This window comes from Bos javanicus, chromosome 24, assembly GCF_032452875.1.
Source record: "Bos javanicus breed banteng chromosome 24, ARS-OSU_banteng_1.0, whole genome shotgun sequence".
Taxonomy (NCBI): Eukaryota; Metazoa; Chordata; class Mammalia; order Artiodactyla; family Bovidae; genus Bos; species Bos javanicus.
Window position 1 is genome coordinate 52,896,447 of NC_083891.1, and position 27,780 is coordinate 52,924,226.

Sequence of the window (27,780 nt, forward strand, 5' to 3'; positions counted from 1 at the left end):
AGTGACCGAACATGCACACGCATTTATCCAATTTGCCCATAAAAAGGCTTCTTGAGATTTAAAAGACACACTTTAGAGAACAAAAACACAGAAGCACACAAAATGATATTTGATTCCCATAGCTTTAAATAAAGAGATCCCAGACTCATCGACATCCCGGAAATGAGTTTTGTGTCTCTTTACTGAAGAGGTGCCAGAAGTCTTAAATTACCATGAATCTAATCTTGCTTGTTGATGATATCAAGTTTCTTTAAAGCATTTCCTGTTGGATTTGTTAAGAATTACTTAATTTTATTTCATGATATCCATCTAGTTATAACCAACAAAATATTAACTGATGTCAGTATCCTAGATTATGTGAGTAGAATGCTCAAGTTTTCAGGTGATCTGTTACTTCAAAAGTATTTTGAGGTCCTTTATCTTACACAGAGCTCTAACCGTATGACATCTGATATTCTTCAGCATATTGAAATTCACTGTGTAATCAATAGCCTCACTGAGTCTAAAGGGTGCTATACCCATAGAGATTTATGTTTAAGTAATATATGGATTGCTCAAGGGCTTGTTTCTGCATCTTCCCACAAACTAGCTGGGAGAGTAAGAAACTTCATTAAAAAGACATTTGTCAGGATGCTAGAGGATAGGAAAAATCCTCCACAGGCTATATACCTAATTTCCAGCCAATACAGAATGACTCCCAACAGGAATCATTTATTGCGTTAGTGGCTTAAGTGATGGCGCTGTTAGCATCTCTTTTGGCTGACTGCTTTGCAATCTAGTTGCTTTCAGATGTATGAAAAGGCATCTTAATATTCATAGAGAACTTCTGTCTCACTTCATTTCTTCCAACCTTGATCTGGCTGTGTCCTGTGGGCAAAGCTTATTGAAACCCCAGATGTGTCAGAGTTATAGAAACAAGGTACTTGGGGAAAGGGTTAGGCTTATTGATGTTTCAGTCATTGCCCCCCAAAATGTTTTCACAATTGCTTCTTATTTCATTCTTTTTTAAGTTACTCAGTCATGATCAACTCTTTGTGACCCCATGGACTGTAGCCCATCAGGCTCCTCTGTCCATGGGATTTCCCAGGCAAGTATATTGGGGTAGGTAGCCATCCCCTTCTCCAGGGGATCTTCCTTACCCAGGAATTGAACCTGTGTCTTCTACATTGTAGGTGGGTTCTTCACCATCCAAGCTACCAGTGAAGCCCAGTCACCACCATTCCTCCCTGCCTTACACACAGGAACCTCCATCCTAATTCCCACTTGTTTATATACCCAGAGTCATTGACCAGCAGATTTTAAACATACAGATTTATCCTGGAAACAGAATATAATGTGATTGGATTAATTTATCAATGCTTGTTGGAAACTTAACACCCTCATTTCAGCTCTGACTTGACACTGAAAGAATTTTTTTTTTAAATTATGAATGCATGGTCTGGTAACAAGACTTGTTTCTTCACAGTTCTTTTGCAAATAAAATAAGCTCTTGGAAAAGCTGTAGTTAAAAGTGCTAACTACAGAAAGTTTGGTATGCACAGGAATGTCACAGGAGAAGGACTTGGAAGTCTTCAAAAAAAAAAAAAAAAAAAAAAACCTGTACATCTGACAAAAACAGCAAGTGTTGTCCTAGCTGGCTTCCCTAGCTGGCTTCCTCAACATCACCCGCTGATGGTAACCAGTTTCAGAAATCACACTCCAAAGTGAATAAAGAATTATCTGCACTCTTGTGTTTATGTAGAGATTCAACTCCCAAATGTTTTTTTTTTTCTAATAGATATTCTGGAACTCAAAATCTAATCAAATTATTACAGTTCTACACACATACCAATGGAAAAGGAGATTACCTATGGTGAAAAACTATTAATTAAATGTGGATGATAGTGTAATTCCTTCTGGTTAAACTGGCTCAGTTCTCTTGTAGACTACTTTTATAATTGTTGAACACCTGTTAGAAGGCAGTGTTTCCAATAATGTGATACTCAAGAAACCTAGTTTCTTAGTGTGTTTGTAAGAAATAGCCAGACCATGTGGATTGTGACACCCCCCTATTCTTTATTCCATATACAATAGTGCATTCTCAGGCACCTACTTGTCATATAACACAAAGACAACTCAAGGCCCACTTACAAGGCAGAACGTGCTGTCCCCTTGTAAAGGAGTAATGCTAATTTGCCACAAAATCATGTCCAGTGGGCAACAGTGTAGACTAGACCCCTTGAAGCAAGGAGTGGGTGGGCTGTGTCTCTCTAGCAGCCAACACTCCCCTTCCTTCTGCTGGGAGATGTTCAGGACCCCAACACTTGGACTAGCAACTGATGTTGTAACTGCTGGTGGCCTGTTAACAAGGATACTGGAGGGAAAACAAAGAGGAAGTGACGGGTCAGCTTTTCAGTGAGGAACTGAATTTAGCTTGTTTAGAAGAGTATTTTCATGACAGATTTTTCTCACACATAGAAAATAGCATTTTCTTGCAAAGTATAATGGTATCACTTTTTTCAGGCTGTCTCTGAGGTAGATGAAGTAATCTTATTCCACTGTTTGTACACTTTTAAATACTGTTGTTGTCTGTTTTGTTTCACTTGTGTTTCCGTGTTATAGGTCCACTAACATTCTGATACATTTTCCCAATGAACAGGTCGCCATGGAGATGGAAGTTATTGGCCAGTTGATACGAATTTGATTGATAGAAGCACTCTGAATGGTATGTATATAAATTAGGTTCTATTGGATTAGTCATATTAATTAAAATGGTTAATTCTAGCATGTCTGAGGCAAATTTTCTGTTGACTGCAAGTGCCAATATCCTCAAACTTAGGGTTTTAGTGGGGATAATAGAAGCATGAAATTATTAATAAACCTGGAGTTTATATCACCAGGAGACAATGGCAATGAGAGCTGACAAGTACACAAAAGAGTCAGTTAGAAAAGCCTAGACATAGAGAATGTTATAAATGATGCAGGGCTGTTAACTGTCTCCATTTGAAAGTACCCTATGTATTTGAAATATTTCCAGAAATGAAATTTTATTAGAGAGAGGTGATGTCAAAAGTACAGCAAGCTGAAACCCATTCAGTTTCATAAACTGAAGTTACTAGGACTTTTGGAAGAGTCAGAGTGCTAGGAAATTAAGAGGCAATCTGTACAGACAATTGAGAAGGAACAATTATTTCCTCACAGTTTCCATCACTGCTGAACAAGGTTATGTATGTTACAGATGAAGCAAATGTAAGCCATGAACACAGAACAATATATTTCTTAAATGGTGTGTCCTAAAGAACACTAATCTTGAACAGAAATGCCCAATGGAACAGCTAAAAATACTGGAGGCACAGTAAAATTTGAATTATTTCTAATTGCCTAAGAGCTGAGGCAAAGAAAAATATTGCAAGGGATTACCATCTCAATGTATGCAGGCATCTCAATGTACATATCCATAGGCAACTAGAAATAATTCAAACTTAACTGAACCTCCTGTATTTTTAATTATTAAATCTGGCAAACCTAATTTTGGATCAGTACCAAGTTTAAAAGTTTGGTACTGACTATTTGAATTTGCCCTTCAAAAGAGAATGAATTCCCTAATCAAAAAGAAACCCTAGCCCAAATTTGACATGAACAAATAAGTCAACAGATAAGAACTTTTCTTTTCATAGAAGCCAGACTTCAGATGAAGAGAATGACAGTAACTGAGAGAAATGCATGTCATTGTATTTTTGTTTTTACTATTTAAGATTCCTAGTGAGAAATATAATTGTATTTAAATTTGATCTGATATACATTGTCTCACAGGAGAGAGTCATGAAGATAAAACAGATAAATGACATCCAATGATGTTGAGCCATTTTAGATAGCTTATTGGCATTATCCCTTCTCAGATTTCTGCATCACGTAATGATGTTTTAGGCATTTCCTATTAAATGAATAGGATGAACAAAGCACCTGAAACATTTCTAGAGACGCCACTGAAATAACTATTACAGGCTACATGATTAATTAAGGTGATTTGATAACCTCAGAGACATAGATGGTAGAGGGCATGCTTAATCTATTTCCTATTCTTTTTTTTGCTATCCAGGAAATGATGGTAAATATTAATATGTAATTTGCCTTTAGCTTGTGCTCTTATATGCAAGTCAGCAAAGGCATTTGAAAACTCTACCTTCCTAATTAAAATGCTGCCAACATCTTATACCATAAGAAGAGGGTATATTTTCAAATTATATACACAAATGACACCTTGACTGATAAAACTCTAACACCGCCCCCCCAAACTTTGCAAAGTAGGCTGCATCAACAAGAACACTTTAGAATCTTGAGTTTTTGAACCTCACGTACAATAAAAATTTCATACATCTCCTTATGCAGTGACAGAATTATAGAGGTTTCCTATCTCTCCTTTTACTTGCTGGATTCATCCTTCAAAGGATTGTAATAGAATAATGGTTTACTGTCAGAACACTCAAGCCAGTTGCAAATAAATTTAGAGCTTGCTAATCATTTACTTTCCCTTATGTGTCACTCTTTTAAAAACAACACTCTTGGAATTCAAATAAAGAAAAACAAAGCTATAGTTCATGTTTATTCTTGAAGTTGGAAGCCCTTAATTAAATTGAGGAAACTGAAGAGGCTTCCTAAATTATTTTCTGATGACAGGTAGAATCAAAGCTAATATGCGGTGATATGATAGTATTTTACTTTTATGATGTGTTCAATTTTATGGTTCACCTTCTTACAGCAGGAGAATCTTCAACTTCTGAAAATGTGATTTTGTAGTTTATATTTGTCTGAAGGATAACAACAGTGAAAATTACTTCAATTCAATTGTTTTCTTGTGGGGGAAGATAAATCACCAATTATGTTGGTAGCTTTTTCCATAGTTTTCAAAATTAATAATATTGGTAAAGAAATCTACAAACCCTATAATGTTGTTATATTGACTTCAACCTTTGAAAACTTAATTAATTTGACAGATGTGATACTTTGGTGAAGCATTATTTTAAAACTAATGTTATTGATTAATTTTTTAGTACTTAGAATCATATTTGGTATTCTGTAAAATATGACATAAATGCTGTGGTTAGGAGAAAAAGCATTTGCCCTCCAGTTTTGAAAACCTTTGTTTATTTAACTCAATAGCATTTTAACTAATCTAAATAGAGTATATAGAGAAGCTCTTGCCATATTTGCATGAGATGGTCATTCTGAGGTTGTTAAAGTGTTATAGGGCACCCAACAGACACCTTAATGCCAAAAGAAAGGTCCAGAAATAAAATTTTACACTCAATTCCCTGATGTAAAGATAATTGGAGCATCTCAGGGGTCTCAAGTTCTAGTCTACAAGAGGCTCTGCTGACCTACTATCTTAGCTCAGTTCAGTTCAGTCACTCAGTTGTATCTGACTCTTTGCGACCTCATGAATCACAGCACACCAGGCCTCCCTGTCCATCACCAGCTCCCAGAGTTTACCCAAACTCATGTGCATTGAGTTGGTGATGCCATCCAGCCATCTCATCCTCTGTCATCCCCTTCACCCTGATCCCTCCCAGGATCAGGGTCTTTTCCAATGAGTCAACTGTTCACATGAGGTGGCCAAAGTATTGGAGTTTGATGTTAAGGACCTCAGACTAATCCCAAACTCCAGGTACTAGAAGTGACTCTGTCATGGTTTAGAAATGTGTGAATCAAGTTACTTAAATTTTCGGATCTCAGTTTTCATGAGAACATAGGCAGTGTTCAGCTTGATCAGGATTTCTCAACCACAGAACTATCGCCATTTGGGACTGAATAACCTGTTTGCCGTCGGGCTCCTCCTGTGCTCCGTAGGATGTTTAGCAGCATCCCTGGCCGTTATCCTCCAGGTGCCAGTAGTGTTTCCCCCTCCACTCTGCCGGAACAACCCACATTGTCTCTAGACACTGCCAAATTTCCTCTTGCGGGGTAAAATCTCCCCAGTTTAAAAACCACTCATCTTGATTAGCAGCCTCCAGAAGTAGTTACAAGGTACATGGGTCCCTTGAGAAGCTCTGCGAAAAAAGTTTTCCGTTGTCAATAAGCATTGGGAAACTCATTTGATATTGACTTCTCTTTGGTCAGGTCCCCGCCTTCTACCTGAACACTTAGAGCACTAGTCTTGAGAGAGCATCTCTGCTCACTGTATACCCTTGATTCAGTGATCTCCACTCCCAGGCTTCAGATTCCATCAATAGGCCAGCTCCCACAGTTACATCTCTAACACAGACCTTCCAGCTGCCTCTTTATGATTCATCGTGAGACCTCAGTTCGAGACTGAACCTCTCTTCTTGCCCTACTGAGTCTGCCTGCACTTTTGCCGTCTCCCGCACCCTAGACATCAGGACTGTTGCTGAGGCCTGAACCTTCCTTTCTGTCCTCCTCCATGTGCAATCCACCTTGTTCATTTCCTTACCAGCTCTATGGTTTACCTGTCCTCTCTGCTTGACTGAAATTGCCACCATCTCAGTTTAAGGGATCATCTCCTCTTAACCTGGCAAATACAGTATCCTCTTAGCTGGTCTCTGTTTTCCCACCACCAAGCCCTCTCCGTGCAGGCGGAAGAGATATCTTCTTAGAACAAGCAAAGCCTGTCACTTTGCTGAAAACTCTTATTTGTAGCTTTACCAAGGATGATTGAATTGGATCTACAAGGCTCATGCTATCAAGGTCTTGTTTATCTTTCCCGCCTCATTGTGTGGCATTTCCTGTTTGTTCCCAATATTCCAGACACACACACTGTCTGCCGTTAGTTCCCTCATAAGGGAACAAGAACTAACTCCTAGCAATACTTTAAAATTCAGCTTAAATGTCACTTCTATAATGAGGTTTTTAATGACCTCCATCTTCTGTCAGTGACCTCGTATTATATCTTCATGTTACATCTTTTTACATGAATTCTTCTTTAAAGCACCAACTGTAGAGGTTAAAAACAGTGCATTGAAAGCAACGATTATGCCTCTATTTTTTGGGAGGTGGGGATGAGCAATCAGTATTCTAATTTGGGAATTATTCTCAGACTGCATAATATATAAGACTATGGCATAAAAATTATTATGAAATCATATGTATATATGTGGTCCCATAAATAGATTTTAGTGGTTTCATAATCTGGCTGCTGTTCCTTCTCTCCTCTTCCAGAAACATATCTCAGAAATGGAGCTTTTGCATCTCTCTGCTATTAGCTATGCCTTGACCCCAAGTGAGAAGAAATCTGACATTCTGTTCACATCACTATGACGCACATGGGGTACATGTTTCAGGAATGGAAGACAGAACATTTAACACATAGGAATTTTTTTTTTCCTTCTCTGGTCCAAGCAATTCCTATTTACATGATCTTAAAAAATATTCACCCAGTGTTACTGCCATGTATGACTCAAACTAAGTTTGTCAGAAATGGTGAACTGTTAAGTTTAAATTAAAGTAATAAAATCCATGAGCTCCCCAAATGCCTCCATTGTAAGTTGTCATATAAAAGGTTAATTTATACCAATCAGTTAATTTATTAAGAACAGAAAGGGCATATTGAGGTACAACTGAACATGATTTTTTCAATTGTAAGTAAAACTAACAGAAAGTTCTGACCTTTCATTACTCACCTCACTCCTTTGTCATAAAGGAAAAAGTTGCTTCAAGGAAACCTTATTTCTTTCATTTATAATCAGAATTTTTTAACAGAAAGTACTGTGTAAAGACTTGATGAATTACCTGCCCCTGAGATTCAAGTTATATTGGTAGCATTTATTTTTTTCCAATAATATTGAGTCAATAATAATTTATTTAAAATTAGGTGACTATCTTTTCAAGAAAAACCCCCAGTGATTCCTAGATAAGTTATCAAAAGATAGTGTTTCACTTTTGAGACAAGTGCTGGGTTATTATATTCACTTGTGAAAGCAAGTTACTATATATTTCACATTGAATATTATCTACAAGCTTTCTAGAAAATTTGGAGTTTAAAAGTCCACACCAAAAGTATACCGAATGGTATGGTAGATTATTAAGTTAGGCAAAATTTTATTTAATATTTCAGCAGTATAGTGATATTATAAGCAATTACTTTGTATAGGGCACTGAGATAATTGTTTTGCATGTATTTTTTTCTAATTGTGCAGTAACTACATACAGTAAATATTATTTCTATTTTACAGATATAGGCATAAAAAAGCCATTTAAAGGCTCATTAGTCATGCTTGTTTATATAAACAAATTATCATTCTGCTATTTTCACTTAAATATTGTGTGCCATGAGGTACAGTTGCAAAACAGGAAAAAAAATTATATTAGAGCTTTATGGCACTCTTTCTAACCCTGTGGCTGCTTTTAAGTAGGATTCATGCACCCTTGACAGGTTGAAAATTAAATGTGCTTTATAGATAACTGCTTTAAAGGAATGGAAAGTGTGAGTGATGGGTGTCAAACAGTTTGTCTTTCACAGCATCAAATAAATAATGTTTTCTCAGCCTGTTCTTATTCGTGTCATGGTGGAATTCTTATCACCCAAAGCAGCATGCTTCCCGTCCTCCCCACTTTCTATTCCGTATGAAAGCTTAATTATATTTTTTCATTGAGATATAATTCACATACCATAAATTCACCCTTTGAAAGTACACAACTCAGTGGTTTTTAGCATTTTCACAAGGTTCTACCACCATCATCACTATCTATTTCTAGAACATCTTCATTACTCCAAAGCAAAGCCCTGTACCATTAAGCAGTCTTTCTCCAATCACTTTTCCTCACGTCCACTGGCAAACACTCAGCTGCTTTCTGTCCCTATACACTTGCCTATTCTGGATATTTCACGTAAATTGTTGTTTGGTTGCTGAGTTGCATCCGACTCTTTTGCAACCCCACGGACTATAGCCCACCAGGCTCCTCTGTCCAGGGGATTTTCCAGACAAGAATACTAGAGTGGGTTGCCATTTCCTTCTCCAGAAGATCTTCCCAACCCAGGGAATGAACCTGAGTCTCTTGCATTGGCAGGTAGACTTTACTACTGAGTCGCCAGGGAAACCCACAACTTCACATAAGTACAATCACACAGCATGTGGCCTTTTGTGTCTGGCTGCTTTCACTTAGCATGACAACTTCTAGGTACATGAATTTTGTATCATGTATTAATATTTCCTTTCTTTTTATGACTGGATAGTATTCTATTGTATGAATATATCACATTTCTCCATCCATTCATCAGTTGATGGCTCTGGGGCTTCCCACTTGTGGCAATTTTGATTAGGTAGCTATGAATATTCCTCTGTAAGTTTCTGTGTGGACTTGGTTTCATTTATCGTGGGTGGATAATTTAGATCTTTCTCGTCATTTTTTCATTGCTTTTTTCCCCTCTAGCTTCAGGAATGCCCAGAACAATAGGAACTCTGAATCCTTAGCCAAGCGTGATATGCCATAGGCTGCCACATGTCCTTAAACTCATCTCCATTTGCCTGTCTTTCTCCAGAACCACCCATTGGCAAGATGCACCCCCCACACGGCAGCGTCACTCCTCAGAAGAACAGCAACCTGCTTGTGATCATCGTGGTCACCGTGGGCATCATCACAGTGCTGGTGGTGGTGGCGGTGGCCGTGATTTGCACCCGGCGTTCTTCAGCCCAGCAGAGAAAGTAGGTAACAGCTAACTGCCAGAGGAAAGTCACTGTTTGACCTGAATGCCATTTTTTTTTAATGTTTAATTTTTTGGCTGCCACTGGTCTTAGTTGCTACATGCAGGATCTTTACTTGCAGCATGTGGGATCTTAGTTCCCTGACCAGGGATCGAACATGTATCCCCTGCAATGGAAGCATGGAGTCCTAACCACTGGACTGCTAGGGAAGTCCTGAATGCCATCTTTTTGAGTTAGATTTTTTGATGTCTCTCTTTCTGTGCACGTTCATGACTCACCATGCATTCTTTATCTTCTCTCCTCACCTGGGCAAAAATCTTGCCTTTTGTCCATTCCAGGCTCATAAAAAAATGGGTGAGGAAAAAACTTGCAGACATAATAGCAGAATCCACCTGGACAAACACTTTGCACTTCTCTTTGATTTTACCTCTTTTTTAAAATTTTGACTGCAATGGGTCTTCGTTGAGCGAGCTTCTCTCTGGTGGTAGTGTGCAGAAGCTCAGCAGTTGTGGCACATGGGCTCTCTACTTGTGGCACACGGGCTTCTCTAGTTGTGGAATGCCAGCTTAATTGCCCTGTGTGGCATGTGGGATCTTAGTTGGCCGACCAGGGCCCAAACCTGTGTCCCCTGCATTGGAAGGTGGGTTCCTGACTGCTGGGCTAGCAGGGAACGCACTGATTTTAATCCTTGAGACCAGATTCTTACGTTCAAGTGAGAGTAGGTGTTCCTTAAGTAACGCTTAGAGAATGACCTTCACCATGTCCCTACTTATGACTCTCTCTACAATTATGGATGAAAGGTTGGAGATGTGTGTTCCTCTAAAAGTATTGATTTATCCCTTTTGACGTGGAGGTTCATAGGCATTTAGTCAGTGCCTGTCACGTGAATGACTGAGTGCAGAATAGTTACAAAGTCAGTATAGTTACAATGCTATGGTGTGTGTAGTTTGGAGGCAGCAGTTAGGATGGAAGCGAGATTCCAGAAATTCAGAATGATTCAGATTGCCTGGCTCTGGTTGACTTTCAGAAATTAAAAATTTTGAGGGTCTTAAAAAATATTTTCATATTATGCACCTCTAGGTAATAATAATATATATGAGAATGATACATCAAAGTACAAAGTTTGAAATGGAAAGGAGGTTTGATTCAGCTTATCGCCTCCCAGCAATACCCTCTAACCAGCATATTAACCTTGTACCAGCCAGTTGTGAGAATCAGCAGTAATCTTCTGGTTATTTTATGCCTCTTTGTCTGCTGCTGCTGCTGCTAAGTCGCTTCAGTCATGTCCGACTCTGTGCGACCCCATAGATGCCAGCCCACCAGGCTCCCCCGTCCCTGGGATTCTCCAGGCAAGAACACTGGACTGGGCTGCCATTTCCTTCTCCAATGCATGAAAGTGAAAAGTGAAAGTGAAGTCACTCAGTCGTGTCCAACTCTTTGTGACCTCATGGACTGCAGCCTACCAGGCTCCTCTGCCTGTGGGATTTTCCAGGCAAGAGTACTGGAGTGGGGTGCCATTGCCTTCTCCCTTGCCTGTCTAGTACTTTTCAAAGTCAGCCTGATATGGTTTTTCTCACCTGTGCTATTCTCACTGGATTGGCTATAATAGGCTCTTCCCTTCATTTTTGTTTGTTTTTGGCCTGAGGCATGGTGCTCTGCATGCCTGAGGCATGGGCTCACAGGTGGCTGGTGTGACAACTATATACAACATATATTGCTAGAGAAAGATTCTCTAGCAAATAATTTTCTGTCTTCCCTGGCAAATACCTCCGCTTTTCTCTCCTTTTAAAAAATCCTATGATCCTGTTTATTGATTTCTACTGTATTTTCTAGCATTTTTAAGTAAAGTATTTAGTAACAATACACAGGAAGATTTCCATACTGTAGAAAGTAAAATAAAGATATAGAAGCAGTTATTGCATTTCATTTATTTAGATGGCAGGTCAAATTTTATATCCGGCTGCGTTCATTTGACTAGACTGTCTTGATGCTGATGATAGCTGGTGTGCTGATCCATTGTTCCCCAATAGGAAACCAGACAGAGTGAGATTTACAGAGTAGGTCTCCTGTGTAAGCTTTCAGGGAAGTCTTAAGGCTTCCCAGGTGGTTCAGATGGTAAAGAATCTGCCTGCGATGCGGGAGACCCAGATTCAGTCCCTGGGTTGGGATGATCCCCTGGAGAAGGGAAGGGCCACCCACTTCAGTGTTCTTGCCTGGAGAATTCCATGCACAGATGAGCCTGGTGGGCTACAGCCCATGGAGTCACAGAGAGTCAGACAAGATTGAGCAACTAACACACACAATCACACACTGAGCTTCTACAGTGCTGGGCATGTAGTAAGCCTCTGGGGGGAAATCACGGTGACTGAGTAAGTCATTGAACAAATCTTGGTCCAGCAATCCCAGGAAAGGGCTTTTGTAAACAAAGCACAGTGGAAAATCAAAGCCTCAGGTGTCTGAGGCAGGGCTCAGAAAGATTTACTGAAATGGACGCAAGGAGGGTGGTGGTTTCAGGCCTTACTTCATGCCAGTTTTAAAAACACGGAGGCATTCACTAAAACTAATTGAATGAACTGAATCCTCTGTAGCGTGGTATTTTGTCTTCATCATGGTCATCGCTGTGAGAAGAATATCTGAGAGTCTTATTGATTAGATGAACTGGATTCCTGAACCTATCTTGTTTCTCCGCAGAGAACGCTAGTCTTCTCCATATTACAAATATGGAATTTGATGCTATTTTGAGAAACTCTCAAATTGTCCGCACCCTAAGCACTTTGTTAGGAGCTTAAAGTTTTTTTTTAGGAAGAGAAGAGGCTGAACCCTGGAGTGGCTTGTTTATATTTTAATTTACTTTTTTGAATTAATTAATTAATTTGGCCGTATCAGGTCTTAGTTGCACGTCGGGGAATCTTTGTTGCGTCCTGCACGGGCTCAGGAGTTGCAGTACACGGGCTCCAGAGGACAGGGGCTCAGTAGTTGGTGCACACATGATTAGTTGTTCCAGATCATGTGGGATTGTTTTTAAAAACTTAATTAACTTGTTTATCTATGGCTGCACTAGGGGCTTCGCTGGTGCCTGGGCTTACTCTAGCTGCGGACGGCGGGCTACAGTCTGGTTGCAGAGCGCAGGCTCTTCGATGTGGCTTCTCTTATTGCAGAGCATGGGGTCTAGGCACACAGGCTTCGGCAGTTGTAGCATGAGAGCTCAGTACTTGTGGCTCGCAGGCCCTAGAACACACAGGCTTCAGTAAGTTCAGCGTGCGGGCTCAGTAGCAGTGGAGCACAGCCTTAGTTGCTCTGTGACATGTGGAATCTTCCTGGACCAGGGATCAAACCCATATCTCCTGCATTGGCAGGCAGATTCTTATCCACTGTACCACCAGGGAGGCTGAGCATGTGGAATCTTAGTTTCCCAACCAGGGATCAAACCCCTGTCTTCTGCATTGCAAGGTAAATTCTTAGCCACTGGACCACAGGGAAGTCCCTGACTTGTTTTTAAAATTAGGAAATGAATGAAAGAATAAATCACTCCATAAATGATTGAAAGTCTAAGGAAAGTTAATCTATGGTTCCTATGTTACTGTGCCTTAGGTTTTTCCTCACCCCATCTCCAAAGTCTCTTAATATTTACTTGGCATCTTGGTCTCTTTGTTTGTATGTGTTAACAAAGAAAAAAACACTTCTCCTTTAAGATATTTTTGAGTTTTAATTGAGCTTTTCTTGATTTTGTTGAGACCCTCTCCCCATACCACCACCATTGAACTTTGTAGAACAAATTATATAATGCAGATGAAAGCAAAATCAATTCTAATTTGAAACAGAAATAATGTCCATTACAGGCCTCTCAGAAATGGGAGTTTAAAGTGATTAATAAGGTGAAGTAGGAAACATCCATGGGCTTCTTCAATATTTCTTTATCTAGAACTGCTGGAGAATGTAAATTGTCTTTGTGTTTTATTGGAGGACTTGAATTATATCCAAATGGATTTGGAGCATATTTTTGTGTACTATCAGTAATACTTCATTCACGTTAGTGTCTACACATTTTGTTCTGTGATTTATATAATGATGAGGTAATGAGCTATCTTGTCTGACTCATATTCTAGTTGGTAAGGTTTTATGTTATTAAATAGCTAACAGAAGTTAGAACCCAAGTTTGAGTTCTGATTATACCACCTCTGTAATTAAGTTAATGGTATTTAATTAAACCTAAATGAAGACCTAATCTCTGTCCGTTTCCTCAAATAAAGTGAAAGTGAAAGTTACTCAGTCGTGTCCGACTCTTTGTGACCCCATGGACTATACAGTCCATGGAATTCTCCAGGCCATAATACTGCAGTGGGTACCTCTCCCTTCTAGGGAAGCCCTTCCTCAAAGAAGTGGGAATAAATACTTTCTATCAATTCTCTGGCAAATCCCATGAACGGAGGGGCCTAATAGGCTTCAGTCCATGGGGTCGCTGGGAGTCGGACACAAGTGAACGACTTCACTTTCACTTTTCACTTTCATGAAGAGAAGGAGATGGCACTGGAGAAGGAAATAGCAACCCACTCCAGTGTTCTTACTTGGAGAATCCCAGGGACGGGGGAACCTGGTGGGCTGCTGTCTCTGGGGTCACACAGAGTCGGACACGACTGAAGCGACTTGGCAGTAGCAGCAGCATCAACTCTCTACCACCAAAATTCCGCATGGACTACTACTAAATTATAGAATCTCATGGTAGCATTTAGATTCAAATTCACATGAAATAAAAATAACTTTACATTTCTTTTTTGGTTACTAACTTAAAATTACACTACTTTGAAGAGACTTTCCTTGTACATCTTGAATTAGTGAGATTATAGTAGAATATCATAGTATGGAAATTTTATGTGTGTGTGTGTTTCCCTCAGCTTTTTTTTAAAAAATTATTTATTTTAATTGGAGGATACTATAATATTGTAATGGTTTTTGCCCTGTATCAACCTAGATGTCCATCAGCAGATAAATGGATAAGTAAGCTGTGGTGCATAATATACAATGGAATACTACTCAGCTATAAAAAGGAACATGTTCGAGTCAGTTCTAATGAAGTGGAAAATTTGTGTTTTCAGGCTTAAATTGATGGGGGATTTAAGAGCTTTTTAATGAAGTAATACTATTTCCCTGGCTAAAATGTAGAACATTTATTATAAGTTAGAATGTATCTGTAGATACTAAAGGCAAAATATTTGACAGAGCGACTATCCTGGAAATTCTGGACACATGACTACCACATGGACACATGGGTAGAGTTGTCTGAATACATTAAATTTAAATGTGTACTACAGTCTGGAGTAAAATGGGTGCCCAACCGATTTGGTTCTTACCCATTCACATCCCCAGCAGACCAATTAAAAATGAAGAAAGAAACTCTTCTTAGAGTTACAGATTATCTGCAAAGTTAGGAACAGATAGCAAATAAGGAGTCAGTAAAGAAACCTTGAAATATTTCCAAGTCAATAATGACAAATTTTTATTATTAACATCAAGTGATTACTATGCATAGTGTGTGATCTACAAAGTAACAAATCTGCTTACTGTTAACTCGAGACAAAAATGTTTCTGCAATTTCCCAGGGACTTCCTGGTGTTTTAACTGTATCTGTTACCATTTAGTCCTCTCTACTTTTCAGTTTTCTTATGTGCCATGCCCCAGCACATGGTCCTTGCTCCAGTGATGCAAAAGCCATGTCATTTTTTCATTCATTTTTTATTTTTACTTATTTTTTTATACATCATGAAATGATGATTACATGGGTTTAGTGAATATCCATCATCTCATATAGATATAAACTTAAATAAATAGAAATAAAATGTCCCTTTTATGAGAATTTTTATTTTTAATATAAATTTATTTATTTTAATCAGAGGCTAATTACTTTACAATATTGTATGGGTTTTGCTATACATCAACATGAATCTACCATGGGTGTACACATGTTACCCATCCTGAACCTCCTGCCACCTCCCTCCCTGTACCATCCCTCTGGGTCATCCCAGTGCACCGGCCCCAAGCATCCTGCATCATGCATTGAACCTGGACAGGTGATTTGTTTCATATATATTATACATGTTTCAATGCCATTCTCCCAAATCATCCCACCCTCTCCCTCTCCCACAGTGTCCAAAAGACTGTTGTATACATCTGTGTCTCTTTTGCTGTCTCACATACAGGATTATCATTACCATCTTTCTAAATTCCATTTATATGCATTAGTATACTGTATTGGTGTTTTTCTTTCTGGCTTACGTCACTCTGTATAATAGGCTCCAGTTTCATTCACCTCATTAGAACTGATTCAAATGTATTCTTTTTAATGGCTGAGTAATACTCCATTGTGTATATGTACCACTGCTTTCTTATCCATTCATCTGCTGATGGACATCTAGGTTGCTTCCATGTCCGGGCTATTATAAACAGTGCTGCGATGAACATTGGGGTACATGTGTCTCTTTCCCTTCTGGTTTCCTCAGTATGTATGCCCAGCAGTGGGATTGCTGGTTCATGAGGCAGTTCTATTTCCAGTTTTTTAAGGAATCTCCACACTGTTCTCCATAGTGGCTGTACTAGTTTGCATTCCCACCAACAGTGTAAGAGGGTTCCCTTTTCTCCACACCCTCTCCAGCATTTATTGCTTGTAGACTTTTGGATCACAGCCATTCTGACTGGTGTGAAATGGTACCTCATAGTGGTTTTGATTTGCATTTCTCTGATAATGAGTGATGTTGAGCATCTTTTCATGTGTTTGTTAGCCATCTGTATGTCTTCTTTGGAGAAATGTCTATTTAGTTCCTTGGCCCATTTTTTGATTGGGTCATTTATTTTCTGTAATTGATCTGTAGGAGTTGCTTATATATTTTTGAGGTTAGTTGTTTGTCAGTTACTTCATTTGCTATTATCTTCTCCCATTCTGAAGGCTGTCTTTTCACCTTACTTAGAGTTTCCTTTGTGGTGCAGAAGCTTTTAATTTTAATTAGGTCCCATTTGTTTACTTTTGCTTTTATTTCCAATATTCTGGGAGGTGGGTCATAGAGGATCCTGCTGTGATTTATGTCAGAGAGTGTTTTGCCTATGTTCTCCTCTAGGAGTTTTATAGTTTCTGGTCTTACGTTTAGATCTTTAATCCATTTTGAGTTTACTTTTGTGTATGGTGTTAGAAAATGTTCTAGTTTCATTCTTTTACAAGTGGTTGACCAGATTTCCCAGCACCACTTATTAAAGAGATTGTCTTTTCTCTGTTGTATATTCTTGCCTCCTTTGTCAAAGATAAGGTGTCCATATGTGCATGGATTTATCTCTGGGCTTTCTATTTTGTTCCATTGATCTATATTTCTGTCTTTGTTCCAGTACCATACTCTCTTGATGACTGTGGCTTTGTAGTAGAGCCTGAAGTCAGGCAGGTTGATTCCTCCAGTTCCATTCTTCTTTCTCAAAATTGCTTTGGCTATTCGAGGTTTTTTGTATTTTCATACAAATTGTGAAATTATTTGTTCTAGCTTTGTGAAAAATACCATTGGTAGCTTGATAGAGATTGTATTGAATCTATAGATTGCTTTGGGTATTATACTCATTTTCACTATATTGATTCTTCCAATCCATGAACATGGTATATTTCTCCATCTATTAGTGTCCTCTTTGATTTTTTTCACCAGTGTTTTATAGTTTTCTATATATAGGTCTTTAGTTTCTTTAGGTAGATATATTCCTAAGTATTTTATTCTTTTCGTTGCAATGGTGAATGGAATTGATTCCTTAATTTCTCTTTCTGTTTTCTCATTATTAGTGTATAGGAATGCAAGGGATCTCTGTGTGTTGATTTTATATCCTGCAACTTTACTATATTCATTGATTAGTTCTAGTAATTTTCTGGTGGAGTCTTTAGGGTTTTCTATGAGGAGGATCATGTCGTCTGCAAACAGAGAGAGTTTTACTTCTTCTTTTCCAATTTGGATTCCTTTTATTTCTTTTTCTGCTCTGATTGCTGTGGCCAAAACTTCCAAAACTATGTTGAATAGTAGTGGTGAAAGTGAGCACCCTTGTCTTGTTCCTGACTTTAGGGGAAGTGTTTTCAATTTTTCACCATTGAGGATAATGCTTGCTGTGGGTTCATCATATATAGCTTTTATTATGTTGAGGTATGTTCCTTCTATTCCTGCTTTCTGGAGAGTTTTTATCATAAATGGATGTTGAATTTTGTCAAAGGCTTTCTCTGCATCTATTGAGATAATCATATGGCTTTTATTTTTCAATTTGTTAATGTGGTGTATTACATTGATTGATTTGTGGATATTGAAGAATCCTTGCATCCCTGGGATAAAGCCCATTTGGTCATGGTGTATGATCTTTTTAATGTGTTGTTGGATTCAGATTGCTAGAATTCTGTTAAGGGTTTTTGCATCTATGTTCATCAGTGATATTGGCCTGCAGTTTTCTTTTTTTGTGGCATCTTTGTAAGGTTTTGGTATTAGGGTGATGGTGGCCTCATAGAATGAGTTTGGAAGTTTACCTTCCTCTGCAATTTTCTGAAAGAGTTTGAGTAGGATAGGTGTTAGCTCTTCTCTAAATTTTTGATAGAATTCAGCTGTGAAGCCATCTGGACCTGGGCTTTTGTTTGCTGGAAGATTTCTTATTACAGTTTCAATTTCTGTGCTTGTGATAAGTCTGTTAAGATTTTCTATTTCTTCCTGGTTCAGTTTTGGAAAGTTGTACTTTTCTAAGAATTTGTCCATTTCTTCCACGTTGTCCATTTTATTGGCATATAATTGCTGATAGTAGTCTCTTATGATCCTTTGTATTTCTGTGTTGTCTGTTGTGATCTCTCCATTTTCACTCCCACTATCTCTTTGATCTTCACATTTCTAGTCCTTAGTACATTTCTTGGCACATTTACCATCCACAAATGTTCACTGAATAAACAAAGGGATACATGTTGTGAAACAGTGGGTGATGTTGGAGAAGGGAAGTAAAGAGAGTTTTTGCTCATGTATCAGTGGAGGAAACCAATTCACACACAGGGAGCATCTGGTCAGCTCAGTTAGACTGACAGTGATCAATGCAAGTTGAGTGGTGTTGAGAAATATGAGGGGGTGTGATTTAGCTATTTTAAGATTATACTGACCTAAATTGGTCAGGAGGGTTTCCTGAAGAAGACAGGCTTGAAGGGATCTTAAGTAGTTTGTAAGTCAATAGGACTGTGAAGGCGTTGTGGGCAGAAGATTGGATGGATGGATGGATGGATGGATGACTACTAGTTATCTACATAGATAGAGAAATCCATAGATAGGAGAAATAAGTCCTCATCAGAATTTGATCATGCTGTGGAAGCTTTGCCACAGTATGACAAAGAGCAGGTAGAGCCTTGAAGATTCCTTGTTCTGCCTTTATTCAAGAACACATGGATGGGAAGAGACCCTGCAGCTATTTTTGGAAGCCAAGATTACTGGTACCTAGAAAAAAAGGTGTGTGTGTGTTGGGGCAGGAAGGATAGCATAACATATTCTACATCTGGGCTTCCTCAGTGGCTCAGCAGTAAAAGATGCTCCTGCGGTGCAGGAGACATGGGTTCAATCCCTGGGTCGGGAAGATCCCCTGGAGGAGGGCATGGTAACCCACTCCAGCATTCTTGCCTGGAGAATGCCATAGCCAGAGGAGCCTTGCGGGCTACCGCACACTGTCACAAAGAGTCAGACATGACTGAAGTGACTGAGCATACACGAGCACGCATGCATTCTGCATCTAATATTAAAACCTAGCTTTATACTAAACTAAGAAAATCTGATTTTCTTTCACTAAAGACAGTGCTTCTCAGTTTTGGTGCATCAGATTTCCCTCAAGGGCTGTTAAAACACAGCCTGCTGAGTCTCAACACCATTTGCAAGTTTCTGATGGGGCAGGACCTGCGAATGTGCATTTCTGACAACTTCCAAGGTAATGCCAGTTCTGCTGGTCCAAGGACCAGACTTCGGGAACCATTGCACTGGGTTCATCTCCATACAGGATTCCAGTGGTGAGGTAGAGGAACTGGGGACAAAAACAGGCAGCAGTTATTTAGTCAGGGAACCAGCAGATAGACAAAAGGTTCACGTGACAGTTCTTCCTACAGGTTTTAGGACAAACTCCACACAGTTTAGTTATGAGCAGATGCCAGTTTTATTATAGCCCTGCTACATGGACCACTGGGTTACTACCAGCAGGGGAGGGGGGCATCTCCAAGGCCAGAGATTTCTCTCTTGAGAAGAGACATTATAGAAGAACAAAAGAGGTTAGATGGTCTGTCAGAACATATACAAAAAAGAAATAAAGTTTGCTTAGAAATCTTTAGATTGTTGATAACCGTCAGCTGAGTGGATGAGCAGCTACTTGGAAGTGGGCCGTGATCTGATTAAAATCCATCAGAAAAATACTTATGCATTTTATCAGGAACAATAATTTGTTTCCAAGTAGAGGTTATAAGTCATAACATACTAAAAAGGTTCTGCCTTGAACAAATTTAGAACTTTTTTTTAAGTAGGATATGCCTGGAGATGCTTGGTACTGAAGTCATGGGGACTGGTAAATGAATGAATGAATTAGGCATGAATGTAAGCAAGGGAGCCAGAATTCATCATTTCCTTCCAGTTTCATGAATTATTTTACAAACATCTTTACCACAAGCTATTTAAATATTGAGTTATCACGGACATTCTGATGATTTTGTCCTAGGTTTGGGAACTGGTGTGCCTCTGTGAAGTCATATGGGCACCAGGGTTTAACTTATTTAGCATTGTGATATGTTAGAAAGATACTTGGGTGAAATCTCCAAGTTTGAAAATGACATGAGTTTCTTCTAAATGACCAGAGATGGATTACACAAAGAGTTATGTGTGAACTGCAAACTCGTTTCCTGTGGGTCAGTGAAGTGTACGGAAATGAATTCAGGGAATAAATGGTTAGCAAGAGAGTTATTATCTTAAACACAAGAAAATGATCTAGGGGCTATTATAGACCATTGTCTAGAGTCAGTGTGAGGCTGCTGCCAGGAAATCAGCACATTTTAGATACTTGTTGGGAAAATATTGGAGCAGAAAACCCTACACATTTTTTCCCACTAAATAAATATGAAGTCTGGATTTCTTTGTTTATATCCTCATCAGCCTAGTTGAGGAAAGACAAAAAACATTGAGAAATATGAACAAATCATAGAACTAACATGTACTAATGGCCTAATGTGTACAAAGCATCTTATCCAGCAATTGGGGAACCAAAGTTGTTCTCAGTGGCCTGGAATAGGTTACAGAGTCTCCACTGAGAGTAGTTTGTTTGAACCATTTAGCTAACAAGAAAGCAGTTATGCTCGTAAGCCATCCATTTCACGTGAGAAAACTGAGAAAGAGGCACTTCTCTGGGCTTCTGCCAAAGGTTAGCTTTTAACTGTCTGAATTCTGCCTTATGAAGCAATGTTATTATTTTAAGAGAAACAGAAGCTACAAGCAGAGATTTAAAAATTTATAAAACTATAGAGCAGAGGTTGAAAACCATTTCTTAAAAGGGCCCAGGAGTAAATATTTTATCCTTTGTGGGCCATATGGTATTTGTTGTAACTCTTCAACAATGCAATGTGAATGAATGAGCTTGGCCGGTTTCCAATAAAACTTTATTTACAGAAACAGGCACTGCAGGCTTCTGCTGCCGGCCAGAGAAGATGCTGAGTTCGGTATGGTGGTGGCTGTGTCGCCTCCTGCTGGGGTTGCTGGAGGCCCTGAGCCCCAGCCCTGGGGAGCCCGCCAAGTAGAGCCAGGTGAACGCGGTGCTGCGTGGGCAGAACCTGGTGTTGCTGGGAGCCATTTTCTACCTTCTGCTGGTGACCGTGATCCTTATGGCATTTTGTGTCTACAAATCCATCTGGCGCCAGGGATAGATAAACAAAGAAGTCCTTCCATGAGCATTTGGAAACAGAATAAATTGAGCTGCACAGGGGTCAGTGGAGAAGTTGAAGTCAGAACTCTCCTGCTTGGAAATAATCTTTGGATAGTTGGTAAATTCTGAATGATTTAGGGAAAAAAAAAGTCTAGCTGTTATCTCACCCTAATGCTGGAATGCAAGCATTGGGCCATTGATTCTCCTTCTCATTGTTTCTTTTTTTACTTTCCTGGTAAGGGCTTTCCAGGTTACACTGGTGGTAAAGAACCTGCCTGCCAATGCAGGAGACATAAGAGACGTGGGTTCGATCCCTGGGTCAGGAAGATCCTCTGCAGGAGATCATGGCAACCCACTCCAATATTCTTTCCTGGATAATCCCATGGAGTCTGGCGGGCTAGTACATAGGGTCACAAAGAGTTGGACATGACTGAAGCGACTTAGCACATACTTGTTTAAAGTAAGACCTGAAGCTCCAGTGTTCAATGTGAAGATGGAGTGCTTAAGAGAAAGAAAATATCACTTTGTGAGTGATGTAAAAACCACACTGTAAAGGACTAATCATTAACGTTTGAAAATATTAAGAAGGAAAAGACCTAATACCCTCATTCCCTACTTTACAACCAACTGGTCACAGTGAGTTAAGAATCACAGGTGTTTGTAGTTATCCTGAGTTGGCCAAAATGCTCCATTTGCAAAGCAGCATCAGCTGTGGGTAAGGTAGGCTGCCACTCCTCTCGCCGCATGGAGCTCTGCACTCAAGACGCCCTCTCTGAAGTTGAGATCACACAGGTAGGCCTCTGGCCAGGGGCACTCTTGGGCTGGGAGGCTCCCTGGGGGAGAAGGGGACTGGAAGTGTTAGACTAGAAGTGTTAGCAGTTGGCCTGTCTGAAAAAGAACATGTCCCATTTGAACACGTTCATCTCCTTGCCCTACACCAAAATCTTCCCAGCCCATAGCCTGGAAGCCAGAGCAGTTTCTATGATTTGGAAAGAGAGTCTCCCCAGGAGCTCTTTTCAGCCCTTGGTGGGGAGGGCACAACAGAAGTGCGTATTCCACATAGGAGGCAGAGTGGTGGTGTGTGTGTGTTTACACAAACTTAATTCCAGCTTTGAAAATGCTGCTTTTCTTTGCACTGTTGGTGCACTGGAGTTTTCCTCCACAGAAATGATACTTTTGTACTTACAGTATTTTTTATATTTTAAAGGTGCTAGGTTTAACTTTGTTAAAAAATTAAAATGCTTACCTTGTTTGTGCTCCCTTTAAGCACAGCACTGTTTTTTGTTTTTTTGTTTTTTTAAACAACCTGCCCTTAATGTGAAATAACTGATGCGGGATACTGTAACTATTTGCCTAAGGATTTTGTTTGTAGCTATCATGGAGCCACCAAATCATTCATTGTTTTGTGCTTTTGAGCAAGATGCCAATTAAGACAAAAGTAAAATCTTAAAAAAAAAAAGAAAAAGAAAAAACTACAAGAAAAAACACACAAAAGTAAACAGTGGAGGATGTGGCCTTCAGGTCATAATTTACTGACCCCCTGCTCTGCTGCTGCTGCTTAGTCGCTTCAGTCGTGTCTGACTCCATGCGACCCCTAGACGCCAGCCCACCAGGCTCCCCGTCCCTGGGATTCTCCAGGCAAGAATACTGGAGTGGGTTGCCATTTCATTCTCCAATGCATGAAAGTGAAAAGTGAAAGTGAAGTCGCTTAGTCCTGTCCAACTCTTAACTACCCCATGGACTGCAGCCCACCAGGCTCCTCCGCCCATGGGATATTTCCAGGCAAGAGTACTGGAGTGGCGTGCCATTGCCTTCTCCGGACCCCCTGCTCTAGAGATTGGCTAACATAAGCTTCGGGCTCTTGACTCAGTCTGCAGGGAACATTGCAATCTCAATGGCCCCAAGAGGAGACTGCTGCTGAAAAACAAATTAAGGATTGCTAAATGCTTACTGAAGAAAATAAGAGATGTTTACAGCACACTTCCAAATGGCTTCTTCTTTTGTCAAAGGATCGGTCTTAAAAAAAAAAAGATGAGTCTTATTGTGTTCGAATCCAGACACTTAGTGACTCCAAGAAGAAAGCATTTTATTCTCCCGAGAATGTGTTTCTGCAGCCTTTTTGTCTTCAAAGGGCCACCTCCCCAGTTGCACAGGAAATTGGACAGCTGAGGTACACACTTCTAAGCCCCAATCTTGGCTGTTGGCACAAATCCTGGCCTTTTCATTTCCATTTGCCCTTTGGAAGCAACACTGTCATTTATCTGCTAGACAGATGTTGCCGTGGGGTACCTTATGCCTGGCTCCAAAGAACGGCATATGGCTCCGTCTAACCCACTGTCACCTCGCGCTGAAGCCCGCAGCGGGGATGCTGGCGTGAAGCGCTCCCTGGCAGGCCGCCGGGCCCTGGGGAGGCCGCGCCACGTCTCCGGAAGGCGGCGAAGCTCCAGGGAAGGAGAGGAAAGGCTGCCGGGCCGAGGCTGCCAGCGCCTGGATTTCACGGGGTTCCTCCTGGGAGCGCTTTTGTCTCCTCTCTCTCGCTTCTAACTTGAATTGACTAAGAAACAAAAAAGAGAGAGAGAGAGGAAAAGCCATCAAATAAAGGTACTCACATCTGCCTCCTGATTTTGTTCCATAGGAAACGGGCCACCCACAGCGTTGGCAAAAGAAAGGGCAGCCAGAAGGACCTCCGGCCCCCGGACCTGTGGATCCATCATGAAGAAATGGAGATGAAAAATATCGAGAAGCCACCAGGCACCGACCCGACGGCGAGAGACTCCCCCATCCAGAGCTGCCAAGACCTCACGCCCGTCAGCCACAGCCAGTCAGAGACGCAGCTGGGGAGCAAAAGCACCTCCCATTCAGGTAACTGACCTCACTGGCGTCAGGAAAGACATCCCACGCTGACCCCTGCCCAGAGGAGCTCTTGATGCCCTCTTTGTGTGTGCGAGCCTGTGGTGAAATCATGGCTTTTATTTATTGATACTTGGTAACTTACATATGTATGTTATATATAACACGATTTTTTATATCCACACAGTATATTTGAAGGGCTTCCCCAGTGGCTCAGCAGTAAAGAATCTGTCTGCCAGTATAGGAGCCACATGCCGTTCAATCCCTAAGTCAGGAAGGTCCCCTGCAGGAGGGCATGGCAACCCACTCCAGTCTTCTTGCCTGGAGAATCCCATGGACAGAGGAGCCTGGAGGGCTACAGTCCATGGAGTCGCAAAGAGTCGGACATGACTGAAGCAACTTAGCATGCACACACGCATTATATTTAAAACATAATAAAGGAATTATGGGGCTTCCCAGGTGGCTCAGATGGTAAAGAATCTGCCTGCAATGCGGGAGACCTGGGTTTGATCCCTTGGTCGGAAAGATACCCTGGAGGAGGTCATGGCAACCCACTCCAGTATTCTTGCCCAGAGAATCCCATAGACAGAGGAGCCTGGAAGGCTACAGTCCATGGAGTCTCAAAAGAAGTCGGACATGACTGAGCGACTAGGCACACATAGGAATAATTATCACCACAACTGGACACATTAAATGGTCATCTTTACAGAAATATATTCTGCAAATTGTACATACCCTAGAGAATGGTACAATGAAAAAGCAACAACAGTGAAACAAAATATAAGTAAAATTAGCAGGTTATTGATAAATACCTCTTAGCTCAAGGAATTTTTCCAAGTTAATCTGAACTACAGATTACTTCTTAAGTACTTAATTACTTCTTAATTAAATAAGTAATAAATTAATTAATCTGAAGTAATTAATTAAATTACTAAGTAATACCATCCCAAATGGGAGAAGGCAATGGCAACCCACTCCAGTACTCTTGCCTAGAAAATCCCTCCCTGGAGGAGCCTGGTAGGCTGCAGTCCATGGGGTCATGAAGAGTTGGACACAACTGAGCGACTGCACTTTCATTTTACACTTTCATGCATTGGAGAAGGAAATGCCAACCCACTCCACTGTTTTTGCCCATAGAATCCCAGGGACGGCGGAGCCTGGTGGGCTGCTGTCTATGGGGTTGCACAGAGTCAGACACAACTGAAGCGACTTAGCAGCAGCAGCAGCACCATCACAAATTGTCTCCCACTTTTGTGGATGTATATACTTGCCAGTCATTCTCGGGTCATTTACCAATAGTTAAAGAAGAGATGGCAAGAATATACAGAAGAACTGTACAAAAAGATCTTCACGACCCAGATAATCACGATGGTGTGATCACTGACCTAGAGCCAGACATCCGGGAACGTGAAGTCAAGTGGGCCTTAGCAAGCATCACTACGAACAAAGCTAGTGGAGGTGATGGAGTTCCAGTTGAGCTGTTTCAAATCCTGAAAGATGATGCTGTGAAAGTGCTGCACTCAATATGCCAGCAAATTTGGAAAACTCAGCAGTGGCCACAGGACTGGAAAACGTCAGTTTTCATTCCAATCCCAAAGAAAGGCAATGCCCAAGAATGCTCAAACTACCGCACAATTGCACTCATCTCACATGCTAGTAAAGTAATGCTCAAAATTCTCCAAGCCAGGCTTCAGCAATATGTGACCCGTGAACTTCCTGATGTTCAAGCTGGTTTTAGAAAAGGCAGAGGAACCAGAGATCAAATTGCCAACATCCGCTGGATCATGGAACAAGCAAGAGAGTTCCAGAAAACATCTATTTCTGCTTTATTAACTATGCCAAAGCCTTTGACTGTGTGGATCACAATAAACTGTGGAAAATTCTGAAAGAGATGGGAATACCAGAACACCTGATCTTCCTCTTGAGAAATTTGTATGCAGGTCAGGAAGCAAGTAGCAGTTAGAACTGGACATGGAACAACAGACTGGTTCCAAATAGGAAAAGGAGTTCGTCAAGACTGTATATTGTCACCCTGCTTATTTAACTTATATGAAGAGTACATCATGAGAAACGCTGGACTAGAAGAAGCACAAGCTGGAATCAAGATTGCTGGGAGAAATATCAATAAACTCAGATATGCAGATGACACCACCCTTATGGCAGAAAGTGAAGAGGAACTCAAAAGCCTCTTGATGAAAGTGAAAGTGGAGAGTGAAAAAGTTGGCTTAAAGCTCAACATTCAGAAAACAAAGATCATGGCATCTGGTCCCATCACTTCATGGGAAATAGATGGGGAAACAGTGGAAACAGTGTCAGACTTTATTTTTCTGGGCTCCAAAATCACTGCAGATGGTGACTGCAGCCATGAAATTAAAAGATGCTTACTCCTTGGAAGGAAAGTTATGACCAACCTAGATAGCATATTCAAAAGCAGAGACATTACTTTGCCAACAAAGGTCCGTCTAGTCAAGGCTATGGTTTTTCCAGTGGTCATGTATGGATGTGAGAGTTGGACTGTGAAGAAGGCTGAACGCTGAAGAATTGATGCTTTTGAACTGTGGTGTTGGAGAAGACTCTTGAGAGTCCCTTGGACTGCAAGGAGATCGAACCAGTCCATTCTGAAGGAGATCAGCCCTGGGATTTCTTTGGAAAGAATGATGCTAAAGCTGAAACTCCAGTACTTTGGCTACCTCATGCGAAGAGTTGACTCATTGGAAAAGACTCTGATGCTGGGAGGGATTGGGGGCAGGAGGAGAAGGGGATGACAGAGGATGAGATGGCTGGATGGCATCACTGACTCGATGGACATGAGTTTGAGTAAACTCCGGGAGATGGTGATAGACAGGGAGGCCTGGCATGCTGCAGTTCATGTGGTCGCAAAGAGTCGGACACGACTGAGCAACTGAACTGAACTGAACTGAAAGTAATCTGATGTAAATTTGGTTAATTAACTGGGTTTACTTTCTATTCTATCGTCTCGTCATCTGCCTTATATAATTGTGATGCTTCTTGAAACTTCTAAGAGACAGGAGGCAATCCAGTTAGGACATATCGAAATGTGGAGGCTAAATGAACCAATTGGATTTTGTTACATCTTGAACAGAAGTTTTGTCAAGGCAAAATTTGAAGCCATTTGTACATATTTTACTTCCCTGTGTCTTTGAAAAGTTGATTTAAAATTTTCTGTCAATCCCTTGCTTTAAAAAAAGTCACTTCAGGGACACTTGAAGTATGAAAACATCAACTATTCTGTTACTTTGCCTTGATTACCATGGAGATCGACTGTTATCCCCACACAATCACGTTATGTGATCACTCAGTTCAGTTCAGTCGCTCAGTCGTGTCAGACTCTGTGACCCCATGGACTGCAGCACGCCAG

General features: G+C 40.4%; 1 protein-coding gene across 2 annotated transcripts in view; it reads left to right on the plus strand.

The window, feature by feature from the left end:
* Positions 1-27,780, plus strand: part of DCC (DCC netrin 1 receptor) — a 1,302,902-nt gene that overhangs the window by 1,188,656 nt on the left and 86,466 nt on the right. For both annotated transcript variants that reach the window (XM_061400228.1, XM_061400229.1), the window contains exons 22-24: positions 2,639-2,704; positions 9,473-9,635; positions 24,187-24,413. In XM_061400228.1, the coding sequence (XP_061256212.1) occupies positions 2,639-2,704; positions 9,473-9,635; positions 24,187-24,413 (456 nt within the window). The remainder of the gene's footprint in view (positions 1-2,638; positions 2,705-9,472; positions 9,636-24,186; positions 24,414-27,780) is intronic.